This window comes from Centroberyx affinis, unplaced genomic scaffold (genome assembly GCF_046629955.1).
Source record: "Centroberyx affinis isolate AG114_WGS23_722 - 3 ecotype Tasmania unplaced genomic scaffold, CSIRO-AGI_Caff_v1 ptg001801l_1, whole genome shotgun sequence".
In the NCBI taxonomy this organism is placed as follows: Eukaryota; Metazoa; Chordata; class Actinopteri; order Beryciformes; family Berycidae; genus Centroberyx; species Centroberyx affinis.
The window spans coordinates 205,913-224,994 of record NW_027280191.1 but is presented as its reverse complement, the minus strand read 5'-3'; the positions used below and the strand labels follow the sequence as shown (position 1 = coordinate 224,994).

Below are 19,082 nucleotides of genomic sequence, written 5' to 3'. Positions count from 1 at the left end.
TGTTGCTAAAGTGAAGTGCGCTCCACCTAGGGCATTACCGTGAGGAAGACAAATTCTCACCCAGGATTTGTGAGATTGAGGATTTACCTCTGTTCAGACCTGGTAACTAACTGTGTTGGGGGGTGAAAATACCATCAGAGCCCATAAGCAGGTGAAACACCTCCTCATTTGGAGCTATGCCCTGTCCGTCTTCTTCCCCTTCGCCCTACCCAGCTCTCAGTCCCACCCTGCTCCTCGGACTGCTGCTTCTCCTCCAATGGGGGCCCTCGCAGGTCAGCTGTCAGAATGACACGGAGCCAATCGTGTTGGAGGGAAAGTGCCTGGTGGTGTGTGACTCCACCCCCTCCGCGGAGCCATCAGGTAACGCTCTGGGCATGTCGGTGAGGTCGGGGACGGGGCGCGTGGCGTTCTCAGCCATCCGTAACACCAACCATGAACCCTCTGAGATGAGCAACCGCACCATGACCATCTACTTTGACCAGGTAGGTTTCACTAGTGTGTGTGTGTGTGTGTGTGTGTGTGTGTGTGTGTGTGTGTGTGGATGACCCCAAAACTAGTTTCATAACCCTTAAAGACCCCATGAAACGGCATCTTTACTTCCTTGATTTGATGTATTTCCTGTTGAAACAGGATGTTGGGGCAGGACATAATCGGGGGGGGGGTCAATCAAAAGTCTAAACTAACGGAATATGAGTCAGGGAGAGAAAGGTCGTTTTATTTGATGAGAGTGGTGGGGATGTCCAAAAATCTATGATGGTTTTATTGGTTGGAATTTATATTTACGCCTACTGGTGCAGCATGATGTCACCATTAAAGATAATCTGTTTTCTAGGAAGTAAATGTAATGGGAGTTAATTTCATGGGGACTTTAAAGGGGCAATAAGTATTATTACTGCCCCATAACACAAAATGACCATAATATATCTGCAGGGGGTTGATAGGGTTGTTGATCAAAACAAATGACTCAATGATAACTTCACCAAGTGCTGAGATTCCTGGCTTTGTTTTAGTTGCTTAACCTTAACCAAAGTTTTAGTTGCCTAAACCTAGCCGTACCTTAACCAAAGATGTTTTACTTGCCTTTTATGTGTTGGGACCAAACACACCGTGACCATCTATTTTGAACAGGTAGGTTTCAGTAGTGTGTTTGTGTGTCAGTGTGTACATGTGTGTGTGTGTGACTCCTAACTAGCTGCATAACTGTTCAATGATGAGCAAGTCTATGTCTCTCTCTCTCCCTCTCTCTCTCTCTCTCTCCCTCTCTCTCTCTCTCTCTCTCTCTCTCTCTCTCTGCGGCTGAGCTCTGTCCTACCGCTGCTGTCTTTTTATCACCTGTGGTGCTTCAGCGATGGAGGAATTTCCCACTGTGGAATCTATAGAACACTGCAACTCCTGCTGCTACTCAGCGCTGATTCCTGTGCCGGGGACAAAATTATCTCTCCCATCACATCCCCGGGCCCGACAGTCCACAAAACAGACACACAGAACGCGTACAGTTTACACACCACAGTCAAGACCTTTCCTCTATCGAGAGCAATACCCAAGCATTGAAACAGTTGGCGCCCACACATTATCAACTAATTCATTTGTTATTCTTACTACCGTTTTCACAGTCAGACTTCTCACAAATAGAACATTAAGCTCTCCTCTACCGCTGTGTGGAAAATTACCAAACCTATCGCCAAACATGCCAGCAAATGCTCTATTTATTTATAGGCCTATCGTGTATTTCATAACAATCATATGGAGCAATTCATAAGCAGGTCACACTGTGAGTGGCGTACCAGGAGCCATCAAAACAATCCAATAAAAGTGAAGATGTACACCTACCTCATGTCTTGTCCTCAAACTCCCTTGATTAGGTCCTAACAGTCCTGTTTCTGAGCAAGTTGGAACTCACCGACACTAAAATTCTCATGTTCCCTTTTTTCTTTTCTTGAATTTGACACTTGACTTTGATGGATTTGAGGCAATCTTAGACAGTGAGCATGGCAACTCTCTTGAACTTGATAAGGCATGCTTAGCAGACCAAAAAATGTGTAAAAATGCATTGTTGACCTATTACCCTATGGTGAAAAATTTGAAAAATACAAAAATATCCTGGTTCTACATCTAAATTTCCCAGAAAGCTAGATTCTTTATTAAACATTCCACAATTTAATGGACTATTAGTTGGCTCGCCTTGGCTCAGGTCCCGGGACAACATGCCCAGTTGTCCCCCCCTGGTGGCGGCCCTGCTATTACTGCTACCACTACTACTACTACTGCTCTCTCTTTCTCTCCCCCTCTCATCCTAGATCCTTGTAAATGTGGGCAGTCATTTCGATCCAGCCAGGAGTGTCTTTGTGGCCCCCAGAAAAGGAGTCTACAGCTTCAGCTTCCACGTGGTCAAAGTTTACAACCGACAAACCATACAAGTAAGAGCAACAGTCAATGTAAGAATATGATTACACTTTATTTGTATAGCACCTTTCAAAGGAGAGTTACACTTGCCTTAATTAAAAGCTAGTGAAATAAACGATAAGTCTTACATGAATTAAAACGAGGGGTGAAAGGTAAATGAAACGAGGAAATGCAATAGATATTGTAAATTATAGGTGGAAAACATAAGCTTAACAAACTGCATGAAAGCCTGCCAGTAAAAATGTGTTTTAGGAACACAGCAAATTTTCCAGTGTAAGTGTTGATTTTTCAGTGACAATTACTTGAAGTTGAAAAGGATTGACTGGAGAGTTGTTTGTCCATTCATAGTGCTGATATGATATCTCAAAGTGTTAAACTCTGAACTAATATAAATACTTTTTTGCAGTTGTTTACTGATTTTGATAGTCTAAGCTCCTCAGGCAGGCTGTTCCAAAGCCTGGATTGGCCTGGATGGCAAAATCCCAAACATTTTTGGCCTTTTAGCTCAGGCCTAAACCTCAGGACAGCCAAGAGCTCCCTGGCTGAGGAATAGCAGAGTACACAGTGATCAAAACTAAGAATAGATATGGATGAACATGCTCACCATATAACATATCGTCTTTGTAGGATGGAAACCTTGTATCTCCAAATTTGGTGATTTTTAACTCATATGAAACCTTTTCAAAAAACAAATGGATAAACTGAGAAATGCATGGAAGTCATATAACTCATATCCTTCATATCATATCATATCTATATATCATATCTCAACTTTAGCCCATACCTTCCTCATTCTACATTTCACCCTGCTCACAACCAGAGGTGGAAAGTAACTATGTACATTTACTAAGTACTCTACTTAAGTACAATTTTGAGGGACTGGCACTTTACTTGAGTATTTCCATTTTGTGAGACTCTATACTTTTCCTCCACTACATTTCAGAGGGAAATATTGTAGTTTTTCCTCCACTACATTTATCTGACAGCTGGAGTTACTAGTTACTTTGCAGAATAAGGTTTTACATGCAAAACATACGATAAGCTCATAAAATATGTTGCATTGTTAGAGTGTAAACTCCCCAACAGTACATGGAGCAGCTAGACCGACAACATTAAAATACTTCCGACAGGTTAATGCTTCAATAATTTAACACTCTGAAAGAATGAGGACTTTTTTGGTACTTAAGTGCATTTTACTGCTAATACTTCTGCACTTTTACTTGAGTAAACTTTTGAATGCAGAACTTTTACTTTTAATGAAGTATTTTTCCATTATGGTATTGCTACTTTTACTTTTTTCACCACTGCTCACCACCCCATTAACTTCTCCTACGCTCCTCCTCCCTCCTCTCCCAGGTGAGTTTGGTTCTCAACGGCTGGCCGGTGATCTCGGCCTTCGCCGGCGATCAGGACGTGACCCGGGAAGCTGCCACCAACGCCGGGCTGGTGATGATGGAGAGAGGGGACAAGGCTTACCTCAAACTGGAGAGGGGGAACCTGATGGGAGGGTGGAAGTACTCCACTTTCTCCGGGTTTCTGGTGTTCCCCTTGTAGGGCGGGATGGGGCAGGAGGGATGGAGGGAAGAGGAGGAGGAAGGAAGGAAGGGAAAGGAGGGCGATTTGATGGGAGAGGGGAAAGTCCTCGAACTTCTCTGGGTTTCTGGTGTTCACCTCGTAGAGAAGGGGAAGGAGGGAAGGAGGGATTAAAGGAAGGATGAGATTGGAACAATGTACGATTTGAGGGAGGATGAGAGATGGAGGGGTGGAAGGGAGGACTGGAAGGGAAGATGACAGGGTGAGGATGATGCATAGTAGGGGTGGAAGGCGGGAAAGATGGAGAATTTGGGGTGTAAGGGGAGGGATGCAAGAGAAGCATGAAAGAGTAGGGTAGGGAGTGAAAGGATAGAGGAGGGATGGAGCGATGGAGCTAAAAGGTAAGGGATGGAAGTGAAGGAGAGAAGCGAGAACATCGAATGTGAGGGTTTCAATATTCCAACCTCTTCTCGGTTTTTGAGAGTTGAGAAGAAGGGAGAGAAAGCAGGATGAAAGGGACAGCCTAATTAGTTAATATCCATCTCTGGGAATATGGGCATATAAAAGAAAAAAACAGGCCTAGTGCTCAGCAGGGACATGAAGCAGTAAGCCAGAAAGTTCCGTATGTATGTGCTTCATATGCTTCAGATGAATGGGTGAATGTCAATTTCACTTTGCACCAAATAATCCTGAATGTAATTTCCATTTCCGTGGCACTTTTATGGCACAATGTCTATCGTAATGTGTACTCTATGCTTGCTCACACCATGTGTTTCCCGTCCCATGTCTGTGAATTTCCTTTGATGCATGAAACGCTGAGTAGCAAACATTTGTGGCAATAAAGATTATTATGTCTATTCCCTGGCTCTTACTGAATAAAATTACATTGTTTCTTGCCTAAAATATGTTGTCATCCTCTAGTTGGAAACTGACACTTTCACCTATCTATCTATCTATCTATCTATCTATCTATCTATCTATCTATCTATCTATCTATCTATCTATCTATTTATCTATCTATCTATCTATGAGCCTAGGCGTTGCTCATCATGTCCTCAGATCATGCTGACACCATCATGGCCTCCAAACAACCTCTACTTCACTGTAAATCACTCCATCCTGCCATTGCAGACAGCTGGTTGTTCTGTAAATAGTGAGCCTCCCTACTGCGCCCTGAGAGGTGTATTCTGGGTAAGGACGGGCTCATACACTACGAGAGTTTGACCCAACGAAACCACAACACACCCACACGCCATCACCGATACCTTCCTCACACACCTCCATCATGTCTCCGGAGCATCCCGTTTTGCAGCTTTAATTAAAAACAATATCCTGTGAGAGTTTGTCCTCCTAAGTATTCCTGGGTGACGCACAGCGGCTCTGCGGTGGATCCGGTGGCAGATGGAGCGTCGGCGACGAAGGGAGGGATCGGGCGCCAGGAGCCTGCCGGGATGGCACCGGACCGTCACTACCGATTAGTCTCAACGCCCCAGAGCGCAGCAGAGGCCTGTGTTAGCACTTTGGAGATTCGTGTCTGGAGTACAAAATCATACGAAAGAGTTTGGTTCTAAAAGACGATAACCGCCGTGTAAAAAATTTGGTAGCTTCTTTTGCAGAATATAGCAAAAGATTAAAACAAATTCACACAGTTTTTATAAAGATAGTAAGTAAGTTAAAGTCATAATATGTGACATTTTCATGTAAATGATGCGTGATGCGTTTTACGTTTCCGGTTTGTTTGGAATAAACAGAAGAAGAACTTGGTAGTTAGCATGAGCAGCGATAGCCGCCATGACTGAACAGACAAAGAAAAGAGAAACAAACTGCAGAAAATCCAAGCTCCGCCCACACTGTTTGATTGACAGGCGATCTCTGGGAACTGCAGTGCTGAAACACTACGTATAAACATGAAAACAGTGTTGCAGAAAAACAGTTTAACACACTCCCCTAGATAAATGTTACACGGCTCACCGTCTACTTTGCATGTCATCCCCTCGCTCCTGTCTTTTCTTTAATTTTATCTAATCAGATAAAGCAGATATGCATTAAAAAAACACTTACACGTACCACAACGTGCTTGAAATGTGACTGAAAACCCCCAAAATTCGCCTAATAAACATAATGACAGGCATGACAGATGAGTACAAAGACACAATTTATTGACTTTTCTGAGTCGAAGTAAACAATATTTATCTTCCTTTTAAAAAAGACATTGAATCTATGAAGTACATACAAAATACATAATAATAGACATTCACGCTTTCGAAATAAAAACAACATTGTGATCATCCAGTTCAATATTTCAACGCAGATGTAAGTATACCAGACCTGGATCAATACTACTTCCAAATAATTCTTTTTTTTTTTTTTGTAAACACATTTTATTGTAAAAGATTACAAATTTTCCAAATAATTCTTAGCGTTTGTTTTAATCTCCGTGAGAAACCGGATGGGTGGGGTTTCCAGCAACAGGACAATGCAGATAGTATATTAAGAAAAGTATTGACTTTCCAGTATTTCCCTGAGATTGTTGAAACTTTCTGTCGCTCATTCTATACATCTGGCTCTTAAATTGGCTGAAACAAACCATAAATACTATTTGTGGATAGGCTGTGCACTGCAAAAAATATTAATGCAGTTCAACTTAAAAACATAAGTTTCCTTGCTGTTGAGTTGACTGAAGTAGTACTGAATAGTTTGGTCAAAGATCATTAGTTAGTTCTTCTAATGTAGAAAAGCTAACTGAGTGAACTTAAGACAATAAGTTCAATCAACAAATGTCTAGTCATGCTGATTCGTGTTTCCAGGTTGAATGCATTAATTGATGAACTGAAACCCAGTGTTATTTATTTTTTCACAAGGTTTGCTAGGTTTAAGTTTGAGTTCCTCTTGTATCACATGATTAATACACAGTTCAGCATATAGTATGCAGCTGCAATACACATACTTGTAGTGGATTGTACTTGCCATGTGCATCAGAGAGAAACTTATTTGACTGTGAATTCCCAGATACATAGATAAGATAGATAGTAGATTTTATCATGTTTTTTGTTTTGTTTTTTTAAATCAGAAATTGACCTATGATTCACCAAACATACATACATAACAAGTCTCTATCCTGTAACTTCATTCAAACCAAAAGAAGGAAGAGTTTCTGGAGAGTTAAACTGAATGCAATGCATACTGGGAAGTCTGCTAATAAACTAACAGTGTTGAGTTTAGTGAATGCTTTATAAGCTGTTCTTTCAACTCATAATTTTAAGTCACATGATGTGAACTCATGATTTTAAGTCATGAAGCTCATAACTAGAACTTTTAAGTTGAAATTGACAAACACATCTATATACATTGTGTTAATGGATAAAGATGAGTTGATTTCACTAAATTGCACTATGAGTTTTTACAGTGTATGATAAAACACAGGTCTGATTAATAGTCAGTCTGGTGTTCAGGAGATTTCTGGCTCCCGATTCGTTGAGCTGGCACTATGACTGGATATTTGTTGACCACAGTTGGTGAAAAAGCAAAACCATATGACCGCACTTGGCTCATTTTCACACTGCTGACAAGGCAAAAGTGAGGTTTTGCTCATTGGTCTAATATGTTTTAACAAAGAAACACAGAAATAAAGGGTTAAAAAGGCCAATATATTGGATTTTAAAAAGCTGGACCGTACCAGGAAAATACTTTTGAATTATAACGGGTCCTGCCCTGTAGTAAAAACTTTAAAAAAAGAGAGAAATGGGAAAAGCCTTTATACAGTGAGCTACTCTTGCAAAACACGATTTTCCTGTTGTGCAAGAACGGGTAAACCAAACAGAGCAAACTATGAAAGAAAATTAGAGAACTTAAAACCGGAAAAAGCTCCATGTGAACTCAGCCAACGGTTCCCGTCTTGTCCTTGTGCCTCCCTGGATGCGGCGGTGAGAGGTTAACGCTAGGTGGCGCCGTTGGGTGGCGTTTCCTCTCCCACAGGTCTGTGGTGTGGATGTACATGTCGTTGTTGTCGCCGATCTGCAAGCCTGTCACATTGCTCATGTAGATGGACACTCCAGCTGGGCGGGGGGAGTTGGAGAAGGTGTCGGGGCTGGAAAACTGGCGCTGCAGATTAGAAAACAAACACACAAACAGCAGCCAAGGTTAAAATATTAATTTGCATATTGATATTAACAAACGACACAGAGATGTACTTTTTCTGATTCTAATTTGAAGAGTTTCACACCAAAATAAGACATCCACCTAGAAAATGCAACACCTACTAGAAATGATTGCTTGCATGAAGGTACTTTACTAACAAAATTTTAAATTTTTCTTAAAATTTAGGAGGATTGAGAAAGTAAAATAATTGTTATTCCTAGGCTGATATATAGTGTTTTGGAATTAAACTATTCATTTTTGGAAAACGGAAAAACAATACAGTGTTTCAATCTTTCAATCTAAATATGGTGTAAAAGAAAAGATAATTTCCAAAACACTATATATACATTTTGGGGGGGAAAATCCTTACCTGAAGTTCATCATTAAATCTCTAAAACAGAGAATGCAGTCTGTAAAAGTGTTTCACCATTATGTCAATGAAGTTACTGATTAACCTGCTTGTTTTAGTTCTGTGCTATTTATCATTTTGTAAAGTCATTTTTCACATAGGGGATCTCTTACTGTGGAATAAAACTCTCAGTAAAAAAAAAACACCTGGTAGTATTGCCCAAAGGGTGATGGGAAAGGTTTTGGTGTTCCGTCCGTATGTGGCCTCCGAGGCAAAGGAGGTGACGGTGACGCTCGATTGTTCAAAACGGGGGATGTTTTCAGTCTCTGATTGGTTGCTGAGTGGACGGGTTTGGCGTAAGACGCACTTGTCGGTCGAGGCGAGGTCTGACCTGGGAGGAAACGAGCGCAACACGTTATCTCACAAACATCAAGACAGGCTAGATGATCAGGTCGTCTAAACCGCGACCTGAAAAAGTTTCCCTTCTACTTTAGCGGTTTCCAAGCAACCCCCGTGCCGACTTCCTTTTTACCTTTGCCGCTCGCTTTGTCTCTTTGATTTGGAGTCAAACCGCCAGCCATTTCCTGCAACAAAAAAGGAAGTCAAGCTCTGTCTGTTTGTCGTTTATGATGTACCTGTCCCATCTGTGATGCCCCTTATCTGGCTTTGTTAGCTGAACTTCTCAATTCAAGATGAAAGGATTAAAAGCCGTCTATACAAAGGATCTGGATTGCACTTGATAAAGACACTACTGTATATATATAGTACCTTAACTAATCTGACTGACCACCATAGAGACACCATGCTGATTAAGGATAATAAATCATGAACTACAGACTCCACTCGCTGCCTTGAACACTCAGAAAAGCTTTAAAGACACACTGAGACACAATGAGCGCTTAGAGCCAAAGATGCCACCAAAACAAAAAAATAAAACAAAGTATCTCATAGATTAGCACTTTAAAAGATAGTAGGTAAGATATTAGTTTACAAAATGATAACAATTTACTGTACAGGAGTCAACGTCTATAGATGTCTCTCCTCTAGAGTCTCAGCAGGTTCCAGGGATCGGAGCTCGGCTGCAGCTATCTAGATCTATAAACTATCTGTAAACTATCTGGATCTGGATCTGTCTCTCTCTTACAGCAGGCTCTTACCTGAACCGGGGACGGGCCTGTCAGAACGTTATTGAGCGCTTTCACAGCTTCAACTCTGGGACTCGCTGAAAAAAGATGGAAAACAAAAAAAACAACATTGTGAAAAATCAAAATGAGTATTCCAAAATGAGATTTCTGTGGCAAAAGCAAGGCCTCCTCTTGTAAAATGATTACTAATATCAAAGTAAAAAATCACTATGGAATATTATTTAAGTTACCGACTATCTTGAATGGCATATGGTTCATGAAACATGATACAAAAATAATGTACTGTATTGAACTAGCAGGTACTAATTTCCCTTTTTCCATAAGAAGTGAAGGTGGAGGGAGACTGTGCGCAGCTAAAAATCACTCCACAGTGGATGAATATGTGGTTGCTAAATTGAAATAGTTCCAAAAATAAACCCAGCTATATTGAGTTAATATGTATTTTTTTAAACTGAAGAATCTACAGACCATATAATGAAAACCACCAACAACTTTTTATTACTAATAGATTAATACATTATGAATGATGCTAATCATTTACTATGACACTGAACATAGTGTATGCTAAAGTGTTAGCATGGAGCACCAGAGCCATGATCTACCAGGGACACATGGATGATTTTTCATCACTTGGTGTATTCCTTTAAATTTTTCTTTATGAAATTGTAACATTTTTAAGGATGGAAATGGCTCTAGTTTTTAAGGATAGAGTCATTCATCATACTTTTTTTTCCCTCAAAATGAATATAGAGCATTTTGGAATGAGATTCTTCATTTATACATTTATGTATTTTTTTTTTACTTCTAAGGGGGGAGAGGTGAAATGTGGTTCAAAAATACATCATGATAAGAAAGAATTTTTGAATGTGGTGGAATGATATTGATGGAAATTAAGAGCTGACCTAAAGGCTGAGTGACGTGGAGCTTGGTAACCCCCTCTGTTATTCTTTGTTCTCCTTCTGTTTGGTCCTGGAAAGAGGAACAGGGAGACAGAGAGAGAGAGAGACAGAGAGAGAGAGAGAGAGAGTGAGTGAGTCAGACGGTGACAGAAAGACAGAGTGGAAAAAAGAGTGAGTTGCTGTGTCATGTCAAATATTTCTGTTGAAGAATCAAAGCAGCATTTTGAGTTGATCATTACCAGTTTTGCCAGCACTTGATGGACGGCGTTGTTAATTGCATGCTTGTGCATCTTAAACAGGTCCTCTGTCTTAGCTGTGCAGTCTGCAAACAACACAGAGCAAGAGAGAAAATTTAATACTAGGGCCAAATTCTGGATTCTTCCCACAATAATTCTGAATCTGTTCTTAATTTCCTGCTAATTCTCAACCATTTTTGTGAGAAAAATCAATTGAACCTGTAAAAAGCCAGTAAAAAGGCACGAACAGCTTACAGCTAACTCGCTAACAATGAAACTAGACTCTCTTAATGCCTGTTAGTATTACAATGTTATTCACTCCATTTTACAGTCTGTAAATTATCTGAAAGTTGTTTACATCAGTTTATGCGAGCAGAGGCTGTCGATTCGACTCTGTGTAAGTAAGCACATACATACATACATACATGTTTATAAGGTATTCTATTCTATTCTATTCTATTCTATTCTATTCTATTCTATTCTATTCTATTCTATTCTATTCTGTTTTTCAAATCCATTCTCTGGCTAGTTCTCCAGTTCCAGCAGGCTCATTTCTACAGGAAGGGGCTTCCTCACCGAGGGAGGAGGGCCTTTGGGTGGGTACCGGCACCCAGCACCTCTCCATGAGTTCCACCAGGATCCTCAGCCCCGCAGCCTGACCGTGGTTGATCTCAGCCAGCGACGGCCGGTCTCCCTGCGGGATACGCAGCCGCACTATGCTGGAGATGGCATCTACAGTACAGGAGGACAGGAGTGAGGGTTAAGAAGTGCGACAGAGTGGCCTTGTTTTAAGGGACAGCTTCTGTATCGACAAGGCAACAAATTTGATCCTAGACACAGTCAGTTTAGACTTATTCAAACTCTCCTGAACTAGAGGAGTAAACGCTACTACTCTAGTTCAGGTGAGAGCAATGTCATTCAAACTCGGGTGGCACCAAAAGACTGAGACATCTGAAAATGTGAGTCTCAGTCCTCTTCCAAACAAACTTTGGTGCAGTTTGATTTGAAAATTATCTGAACCAAATACAGGAAACAACGCCAAAATGCAAAATGTTAGGGGTACAAGAAGACAGATGTTGATATCTGATAGCTAGCAGTTCCTCATGCTTGGAAAGCCATGGATAACAAAATGAACTGAGGGATTGATGCTCATATTCAGCTATTTCTTCATGTGTTCTTAACTGATATGAACACCACAGAAGAAGAGCACAGACAAGTCCATCATGCTTAGCTAAAGTTATGGGGATAGGAATCAGATTTGTTTTGACTCAGAATCTCTAACCTGGCAGGATGACAGGTTACCAAAACTCAACAATCAACAAGCTACTTGTGACTTTTGTTTACAAGCTCTGGTTCGCTTGTAATTGGGCAATGTGAAACTAAACAAACCAAATACAAAATACACAATGGTTCAGACCAAAGAAAACAAACTGTGGGTGTGATGTCACCCTGACTGTCCTGTTGAATTGTCCTTTAGCAAGACACTGAACACCTGCCTGCTCACTCACTGTAAATTGCTCAGGATTAAGAATTAAATGGCAAGAAAAAATGCTGCATGTCTGTTGTACTCGCCAAATAAAGTGACTTTGATTATAATTCAAAGAAGTAGCTTAAAAACAACATCAAGTGAGATAATGAAAGCTTAGAGGGAAGAGACAGACAGGATAGGGAGAGGGAGAGAGTGACTAAGAGAGTCAATGTGAAACAAAAAGAAACAAGAGGGTGAAAAGACAAAGAGAGAGAGAGAGAGATCTGTGAGTAGAAACCTGAAATAATAATAACTCACGGGCGTATGGTTGTTTACCCGTGACAATGGACCACAGAAGTATGCCATAGCTAAAAGAGAGAGAGAAACACACCTTGATCAGGAATTACACCACAACAATCACCCTCTGCACATCCAAGTGACATACACACATACATCAAACTTTGATCAAATAATTTTGATTTTGATAATTTTGATGTTTTAATCTTCCTGGACTACTTTATGGGTGTGTTTTGCTACATAAACAATGGATTGCCAGAATATTTAGACAACCACAGGGAGGTATTTCCCATTTGGGTGTGGCTGGAGTGCCAAGAAGTTTAGTCAATCACAGTAAACCTTTTTATTAAATTTTTTCTGTGATTGAGAACTTGCCTGACTCCATTTCAATTGCCCTTTACTCATTAAATCCCATCCATCTAAAAGTATTTGTGACTCTTATTGCCTCTTATGGTAAACCTCACACATCTGACAACCTCAACAGGCTTAAACAGACTTGAGAAGTATTGATCGGTGCTGTTCCTGTACCTATAGATATCCGAGGCGCGGGTCGGCCTGTACGATATCTTAAAGGCCTCCGGCGGCATGTAGCTAATCGTTCCCGCTTCATCAGTGCTGTCCTTCTTGGACTGCCGCGTGACGCTGTGGTAATACCTGGCAAGGCCAAAATCAGTAAGCTGGAGAGAGAGAGAGAGAGAGGGAGAAGAAAAGGAGCATAGAGAGGAAGGAAGCAGGGAGGGGAAGAGAAAAAGAGAGAGAGAATTAAAGAGTCAATGGTGGCGCAATAATGGCCTCATACTCCTTATTTCAACAACATACATATTTTGCAAATGTCCTAATGTGCATGGAAATAACATTACTGGGCTTTGTGTCTTCCAAAAGATGATCATTGGTATATCCTCGTGCCACCGGTGCAGAGCTGCAGCTACTGTCCTACCTACAGTTATGTTCATAAAGGCTTCGACTGTCCATTTACTGTGACCGTCAGTTTACAGGTCATAGCCTATTGTCTCTTTAAAAACAGGAGAAAGTTTGTAGGACTGGTCCATTGTGTAATGTCCATTTATTGGCCATAGCCTGTGAATCCTTTAAAATATACTGTAATAGGCTTCATTCATTCATTTTCTTCATCCACTTAGACCTTTTCAGAGTCCCAGACGGCTGGAGCTTATTCCAGCGTACATTGGGCAGAAGTCAGGGAAAACACCCTGGACAGATCGCAAGGCTAACACAGGTAGACAGACAATCACTCACACTCACGTTCATACCTATGGGAAATTTAGTCTCTAATGAGTCTCTAATCCATCTACTGCAACCTGCATGTCTTTGGACTGTGGGAGGAAACCCACACAAACACGGCGAGAACATGCAAACTCCACACAGAAAGGGCCGGGGCAGGGAATCATTCAGTTTAATTCTTTATTTCTTCAGTAAGTGATGATCTAATCTTAAATAAGATAATTTGTCTCATGGCTTTGGCTCATGACTCCTCGTTCTCATGACTCTCCCCCACCTTTCCTGTCACTCTCTGTTAAGTATTTTTTTTTTTTTTAAAACAGAAATTGCATAATAATGATATGCCATTTCAGCAGTTAAAATCATTATTTAGGAAAAAAGAGGACAATGATAAATAGGCCTAGTGATTTTAGTGATAGTGATCTTTGGTTTGCATCCATCTCTATTCCATGCAGCATGAAATATAGCATAACAGCAAATAGGCACAGTAAGCATACGGTATGAAGCTCAGCAGGATGAGGCCTAACTTTCCCCAAAAGCCTGGGACTCACCTTGGCATTGAGGCTGTAGTCCAGAAGCACGTTGTTGGGCTTTAGGTCCAGGTGGAGGAGGGGAGGGGAGAGGCTGTGGAGGAAGTTAATGCCTAGAGCCACTTGGTGAGCCAGTCTGAAGGCCAGCGGCCAGGGCGGGGGTCCACGCAAGCTGTCCTGGGGGGACGAAAAATGGAGGTTTCTTTCCATAATGTGTGGAAAAAGGGCTATATAATTAATATTATTTTTTTGGTCCAGGCCAGTGAAAAAGAAAGAAAGAAAGAAAGAAAGAAAGAAAGAAAGAAAGAAAGCTGTTCTGGGGGGACGAAAAATGGAGGTTTCTTCCCATAATGTGTGAAAAAAGGGCCATATAATTAATATTTTTTTGGTCCAGTCCAGTGAAAAAGAAAGAAAGAAAGAAAGAAAGAAAGAAAGAAAGCAGGTAATTAGTAGGTGGGTAGGAAGATCGATAGGTAGGAAGGTAGGTAGATGGTACATAACTGGGTAGGTGGGTTGGTAGGAGGGTAGGTAAGTAGGAAGGTAGGTGGGTAGGTACAAAGGTAGGTACGACAGTAGGTAGGTAGGAAGGTAGGTAAAGAAGAAGGTAGATAGAAGGTAAGTAGGTAGTTGGGTAGATAGGCAGGAAGGTGTAGTTAGGTAGGAAGTTAGATAGGTGGGTAGTAAGGTAAGTAGGAAGATAGGCAGGTAGGTATAGGTAGGTAGGTAGGTCGGTAGGTAGGTAGGTAGGTAGAGAAGTACGGAAGTAGGGAGGGAGATAAAGAGGTAGAGAGGTAGGAAGGTAGGTAGGAAGTTAGATAGGTGGGTAGTAAGGTAAGTAGGAAGGTAGGCAGGTAGGTATAAGTAGGTAGGTAGGTAGATAGGTAGGTAGGAAGGTAGGTAGGTAGGAAGTTAGATAACTAGGTAGCGTGGTTGGTAAGTATTGGGTACATAGGTAGTTAGGTAGGTTAAGTTAAGAAGATAAGGAGGTGTAGAGGTAGGAAGGTAAGTAGGTAGGTAGGAAGGGAGATAAGGAGGTGGAGAGGTAGGAAGTAGATATTTGTATACTTTATTATCCCCATGGGGAGATTTGCATTTATCCCCGTGGGGTGATTTGCATTTGACCCATCCTATACACAACACGCAGTGGGCAGCCGCAGTACAGCGCCCGGGGACCAACTCCAGTTCTTTTGCCAGTGCCTTGGTCAGGGGCACTGACAGGAGTATTAACCCTAACATACATGTCTTTGATGGTGGGAGGAAACCGGAGCACCCGGCGAAAACCCACACAAACGCGGGGAGAACATGCAAACTCCACACAGAAAGGATCTGGTACGGAGTTCGAACCCAGGACCTTCTTGCTGGGAGGCAACAGTGCTAACCACTGAACCACCGTGCGGTAGGTAGGAGATAAGGAGGTGGAGAGGTAGGAAGGTCAGTAGGTAGGTAGTTAGTTAGTTATGTAGGTAGAAAGGTTACCTGCAGGGTTACCTGCAGGGAGGCCAGGGATCCTCTCTCCATGAACTCCATAAACTCCAGGAAGGTAGAAAGGTAAGTAGGAAGGTAGGTAGGAAGGTAGGTAGGAAAGTAGGAAGGTAGGAAGGTAGGAAGGTAGGTTACCTGCAGGGAGGCCAGGGATCCTCTCTCCATGAACTCCATAAACTCCAGGAAGGTAGAAAGGTAAGTAGGAAGGTAGGTAGGAAGGTAGGTAGGAAAGTAGGAAGGTAGGAAGGTAGGAAGGTAGGTTACCTGCAGGGAGGCCAGGGATCCTCTCTCCATGAACTCCATGACCAGGCCGAGCTGTGAGGACATACCGGAGGAGGGCAGCCGGCCCTGGAAAACCCCGAGGACCTGGAGGATGAACGGGCTGCTTCCCTGACGCATCAGGTCCACCTCACGCAGCAGGGATGAGCTCGACCTGTGTGTGTGTGTGTGTGTGTGTGTCATTTAGATGCACTGGTAGCAATTTACAACATACTGTATGATGTCCTTTATTTGCAGTAAATTGAATCTCTTTGTGAGTAGTTACCCGTCATCATAATGAAGCAGTTTAACAGCCACGTCGCAGGCCCACTGACAATGCCTGGCTTTATAGATTTGTCCGAAACCCCCGGAGCCAATCACTTCCCAGCTCTGCAGGCTGGAGTCACCAATCAACACCGGAGCTGAACAGCTGGACAGGGCCATAGTTCACTAGAGGGGGGACAGGGTAACAGTAGGAGGTTATTCATGGTAAGGAAATATATCTGAAGAGTCTGTTTCCAAAATTATATATCTCCATTTGAAAACAAAAAAAATTTGAAATTCATTGTTCAGTATCCCTAAAATATCGACATCTAATGTTATCATTTTGTCATCCAAAGACTTAGGTTTCCGATTATCTTTTATACAAGACCATGATTTGTTTTTATTTTGTGCTCTCAGTCATTTCGTGAGAGTATGCATTGGATATATCTTCATTTGTTCCTGTGTTTATTCTCTTTATTGATAACCGGTTGGCAGGCTGTATAGCAGTCGACAGGTTGCTGGTTGAATCTCCGGCTCTGACAGTGCCTAATATTACCAAAATGCCCCTAAGCAAGCCCAAAATACAGCTTCCTAGCATTGTCTTCCATAACGTACTTCATAATCCATGTCTCAGTTATCTGAAGGTTTAAAAATCCTTCTTTGACCAGACTTGCATTTGCTTATACTGTACATCTCCCCTTTATGACTGGAGTGGATTTAATAGGTGAAATCATTAAAGGAATCACAGCTTTCACCTGGTCAGTCCATTTCATGCTAAGAGGAGGTGGTAAATAAATAGACACTTAGTTTGTGGTATCCTTCAGCGGGATGGTTATGTTTTTCCTGCATCATATGGCTCTTTACTCAACATAAAAGGACATATTGTTCTCTGAAGATCTTGAGTTTCATTAAAAAAAAACATCACACATCGAGAAAACATGTGCCTTCTCCATATATGGCAACTGACAATAATAAACGGGAAACAATACCGTGCCACGTTATTGCCCTGCCATTGGTCACATGGCACCAGCCTGTGTACATAGCCCCGGCTACCAAATATGAACAGACTGATAGTAATACCTTAATAACGAAGGCTTCCTATAGTGAAAAGTACAACCCACCTCCAAAACACACACTTCTCTGTTTTTCTCTCATTTACAGTAACAACATCTTCTGGATTAGCAGTTAAAATGGAAAAATATGTCACTGTTGCATATGAAATATATTAGACTTGACACAGGAATGTTTGTACATTTTTACAAAAGATGGTAAATAGTCTGATATGTCCTTAGGAAACAGTTCAACCGTGATGATGGGATGATTATGGTTCCAGCTTCATATGGCTCTTTACTGGCCACAAAAAGGACACATTATTCTCTGAACTAAAAAACAAAACAAAACACCTATTAAGGCCTATTTCATATCCTCAAAAATGTTCTTAACAAAAACTATGAGTCCACAGAATATCTCTTTTTGGGAACAATCTCAATTGAATCACACACGCAAACACACACACACACATTTACTCTGTGCTCTATCCTGTTGTTTTTATACTCTTTGTTGCAATGTAAAGCGCTTTGTACTGAACTGTACTTTCTTTGTTAAAAACACTGAATTTGACTTGAATTAAATGACTTAACACTGTATTTTATGGTAAGTGGTAACACATTATAAATTAAAAATGTTAAAATTTGCCTCGATTCCTTGTTTGTCAAACATAAATTTGCACCGGAGAGCCAACAAGGCAGATTCTTTTTCAACAAGTGGTGGTTGTAACACACACACACACACACACACACACACACACACACAAAGAATTTAACAGAAATTACACACACATTGCTAAATCTTCCCACCTAATGTGATCAGGACTAACATTATGAATGATACACTAGTATATAATAATGTATAAAAACAGAATAAAGTACAATGAGGTCGCTGTACACTCAGCAGCGAGCCCCACAGACACTGTTAAGTCCCTACATGAACATTAAAGGAATATTATAGTAGCTTTTCATTGGGGGAAATACTCACCCGCAAGAAGACAGGCCTACTACTCATCTCCCTCATCTTTCAAGGTAACAGACTGTAAAACCCCGTCCACTCATCTTTTGTCAGTGACTTTTTCTCACAGCAGGTCTGTTCCAACTAAATGGGCAAAAGCAGAAGTGAAACGGCTCAGTCCTAATCCATCCCATCAACAAATTTACTTCTGCTTCCTGACTCCACAGCGAACAGGCAAGTGTGTGGCGACAACAGGAAATTGTTGTTTTTTTTGTAGCCCCAATGTAGGCTATCTCACCTGTCTGATTGAATGATTCTTCATTATATAGGCCATAGGCTGTTTTTTTTTTTATTCTGGGTGGTTTATAACAATGTGATTGAATGGAAGTAGTACTAGTCGTTTTTTGTTTTTTTTAATATTTACTGTCATGCTCGGCCTGTAATAGTATATTTTTACTCTATTCAAGTCTGTCTGTCATTCGTCGGAGTATAGCAGTCTACCTTGTTTAAAAAAAAAAAAAAGAAAAGAAAGAAAAAAGAAAAAGAAAAAAACACTCCCTCTGACGTCAGTGGAATTCCCCCTTATCGCCTGTTTGACTCTGACTAGGCAATACAATAAATATGCTGCCATATGTTTGTCAGGGAAGTAACTTGGGTGACACATAGTTTATGTTCCCTGACGACAAATAGTATTCCTATAGTAAATTTCATAAGGGTACTACACAAATAACACAGAAAAACTACATTTCTCTATAGGAATAGTATAGGAATATTATATTTTCACAACGGTAGATAGAACAATTATGCCATTATGCATGAAAATGGTACTATAAGCTCACTG

At 41.1% G+C, this 19,082-nt stretch overlaps 2 protein-coding genes across 3 annotated transcripts; one reads left to right on the top strand and one right to left on the bottom strand.

Moving 5' to 3' along the window:
* The first annotated feature begins 176 nt into the window (after positions 1-176).
* On the top strand, positions 177-3,957 carry LOC139652463 (cerebellin-1). Its single transcript, XM_071529549.1, has 3 exons — positions 177-482; positions 2,298-2,417; positions 3,760-3,957. The coding sequence occupies exons 1-3, from the start codon at positions 177-179 to the stop codon at positions 3,955-3,957; spliced, it is 624 nt and encodes a 207-aa protein (XP_071385650.1).
* Positions 3,958-6,090: 2,133 nt separating this feature from the next.
* On the bottom strand, positions 6,091-18,455 carry ripk3 (receptor-interacting serine-threonine kinase 3). Of its 2 annotated transcripts, none has more exons than XM_071529555.1 (13): positions 18,272-18,455; positions 16,260-16,423; positions 15,980-16,148; positions 14,255-14,410; positions 12,996-13,144; positions 12,489-12,538; positions 11,279-11,434; positions 10,706-10,788; positions 10,470-10,536; positions 9,580-9,644; positions 8,955-9,006; positions 8,629-8,813; positions 6,091-8,037 (listed from the first exon to the last, which is right to left on the bottom strand). In XM_071529555.1, the coding sequence occupies exons 2-13, from the start codon at positions 16,415-16,417 to the stop codon at positions 7,813-7,815; spliced, it is 1,515 nt and encodes a 504-aa protein (XP_071385656.1). In that variant the 5' UTR covers positions 16,418-16,423; positions 18,272-18,455; the 3' UTR covers positions 6,091-7,812. The 2 variants fall into 2 exon arrangements, with proteins under 2 accessions (XP_071385656.1, XP_071385657.1); XM_071529556.1 differs by having other exon boundaries at positions 8,629-8,808.
* Between the last annotated feature and the right edge of the window lie 627 nt (positions 18,456-19,082).

What these genes read in the sequence shown, in the direction of transcription:
- LOC139652463 (XM_071529549.1), top strand. Translation starts at nt 177, where the DNA reads ATGCCCTGTCCGTCTTCTTCCCCTTCGCCCTACCCAGCTCTCAGTCCC. An exon ending in TGACCATCTACTTTGACCAG is followed by an intron (nt 483 to 2,297) that starts GTAGGTTTCACT and finishes CTCTCATCCTAG; the next exon opens with ATCCTTGTAAATGTGGGCAG. An exon ending in ACAACCGACAAACCATACAA is followed by an intron (nt 2,418 to 3,759) that starts GTAAGAGCAACA and finishes CTCCTCTCCCAG; the next exon opens with GTGAGTTTGGTTCTCAACGG.
- ripk3 (XM_071529555.1), bottom strand. Translation starts at nt 16,417, where the DNA reads ATGGCCCTGTCCAGCTGTTCAGCTCCGGTGTTGATTGGTGACTCCAGC. An exon ending in CGCGCCTCGGATATCTATAG is followed by an intron (nt 12,539 to 12,995) that starts GTACAGGAACAG and finishes TCTCTCTTTTAG; the next exon opens with CTATGGCATACTTCTGTGGT. An exon ending in ATCAAGTGCTGGCAAAACTG is followed by an intron (nt 10,537 to 10,705) that starts GTAATGATCAAC and finishes TCCTCTTTCCAG; the next exon opens with GACCAAACAGAAGGAGAACA.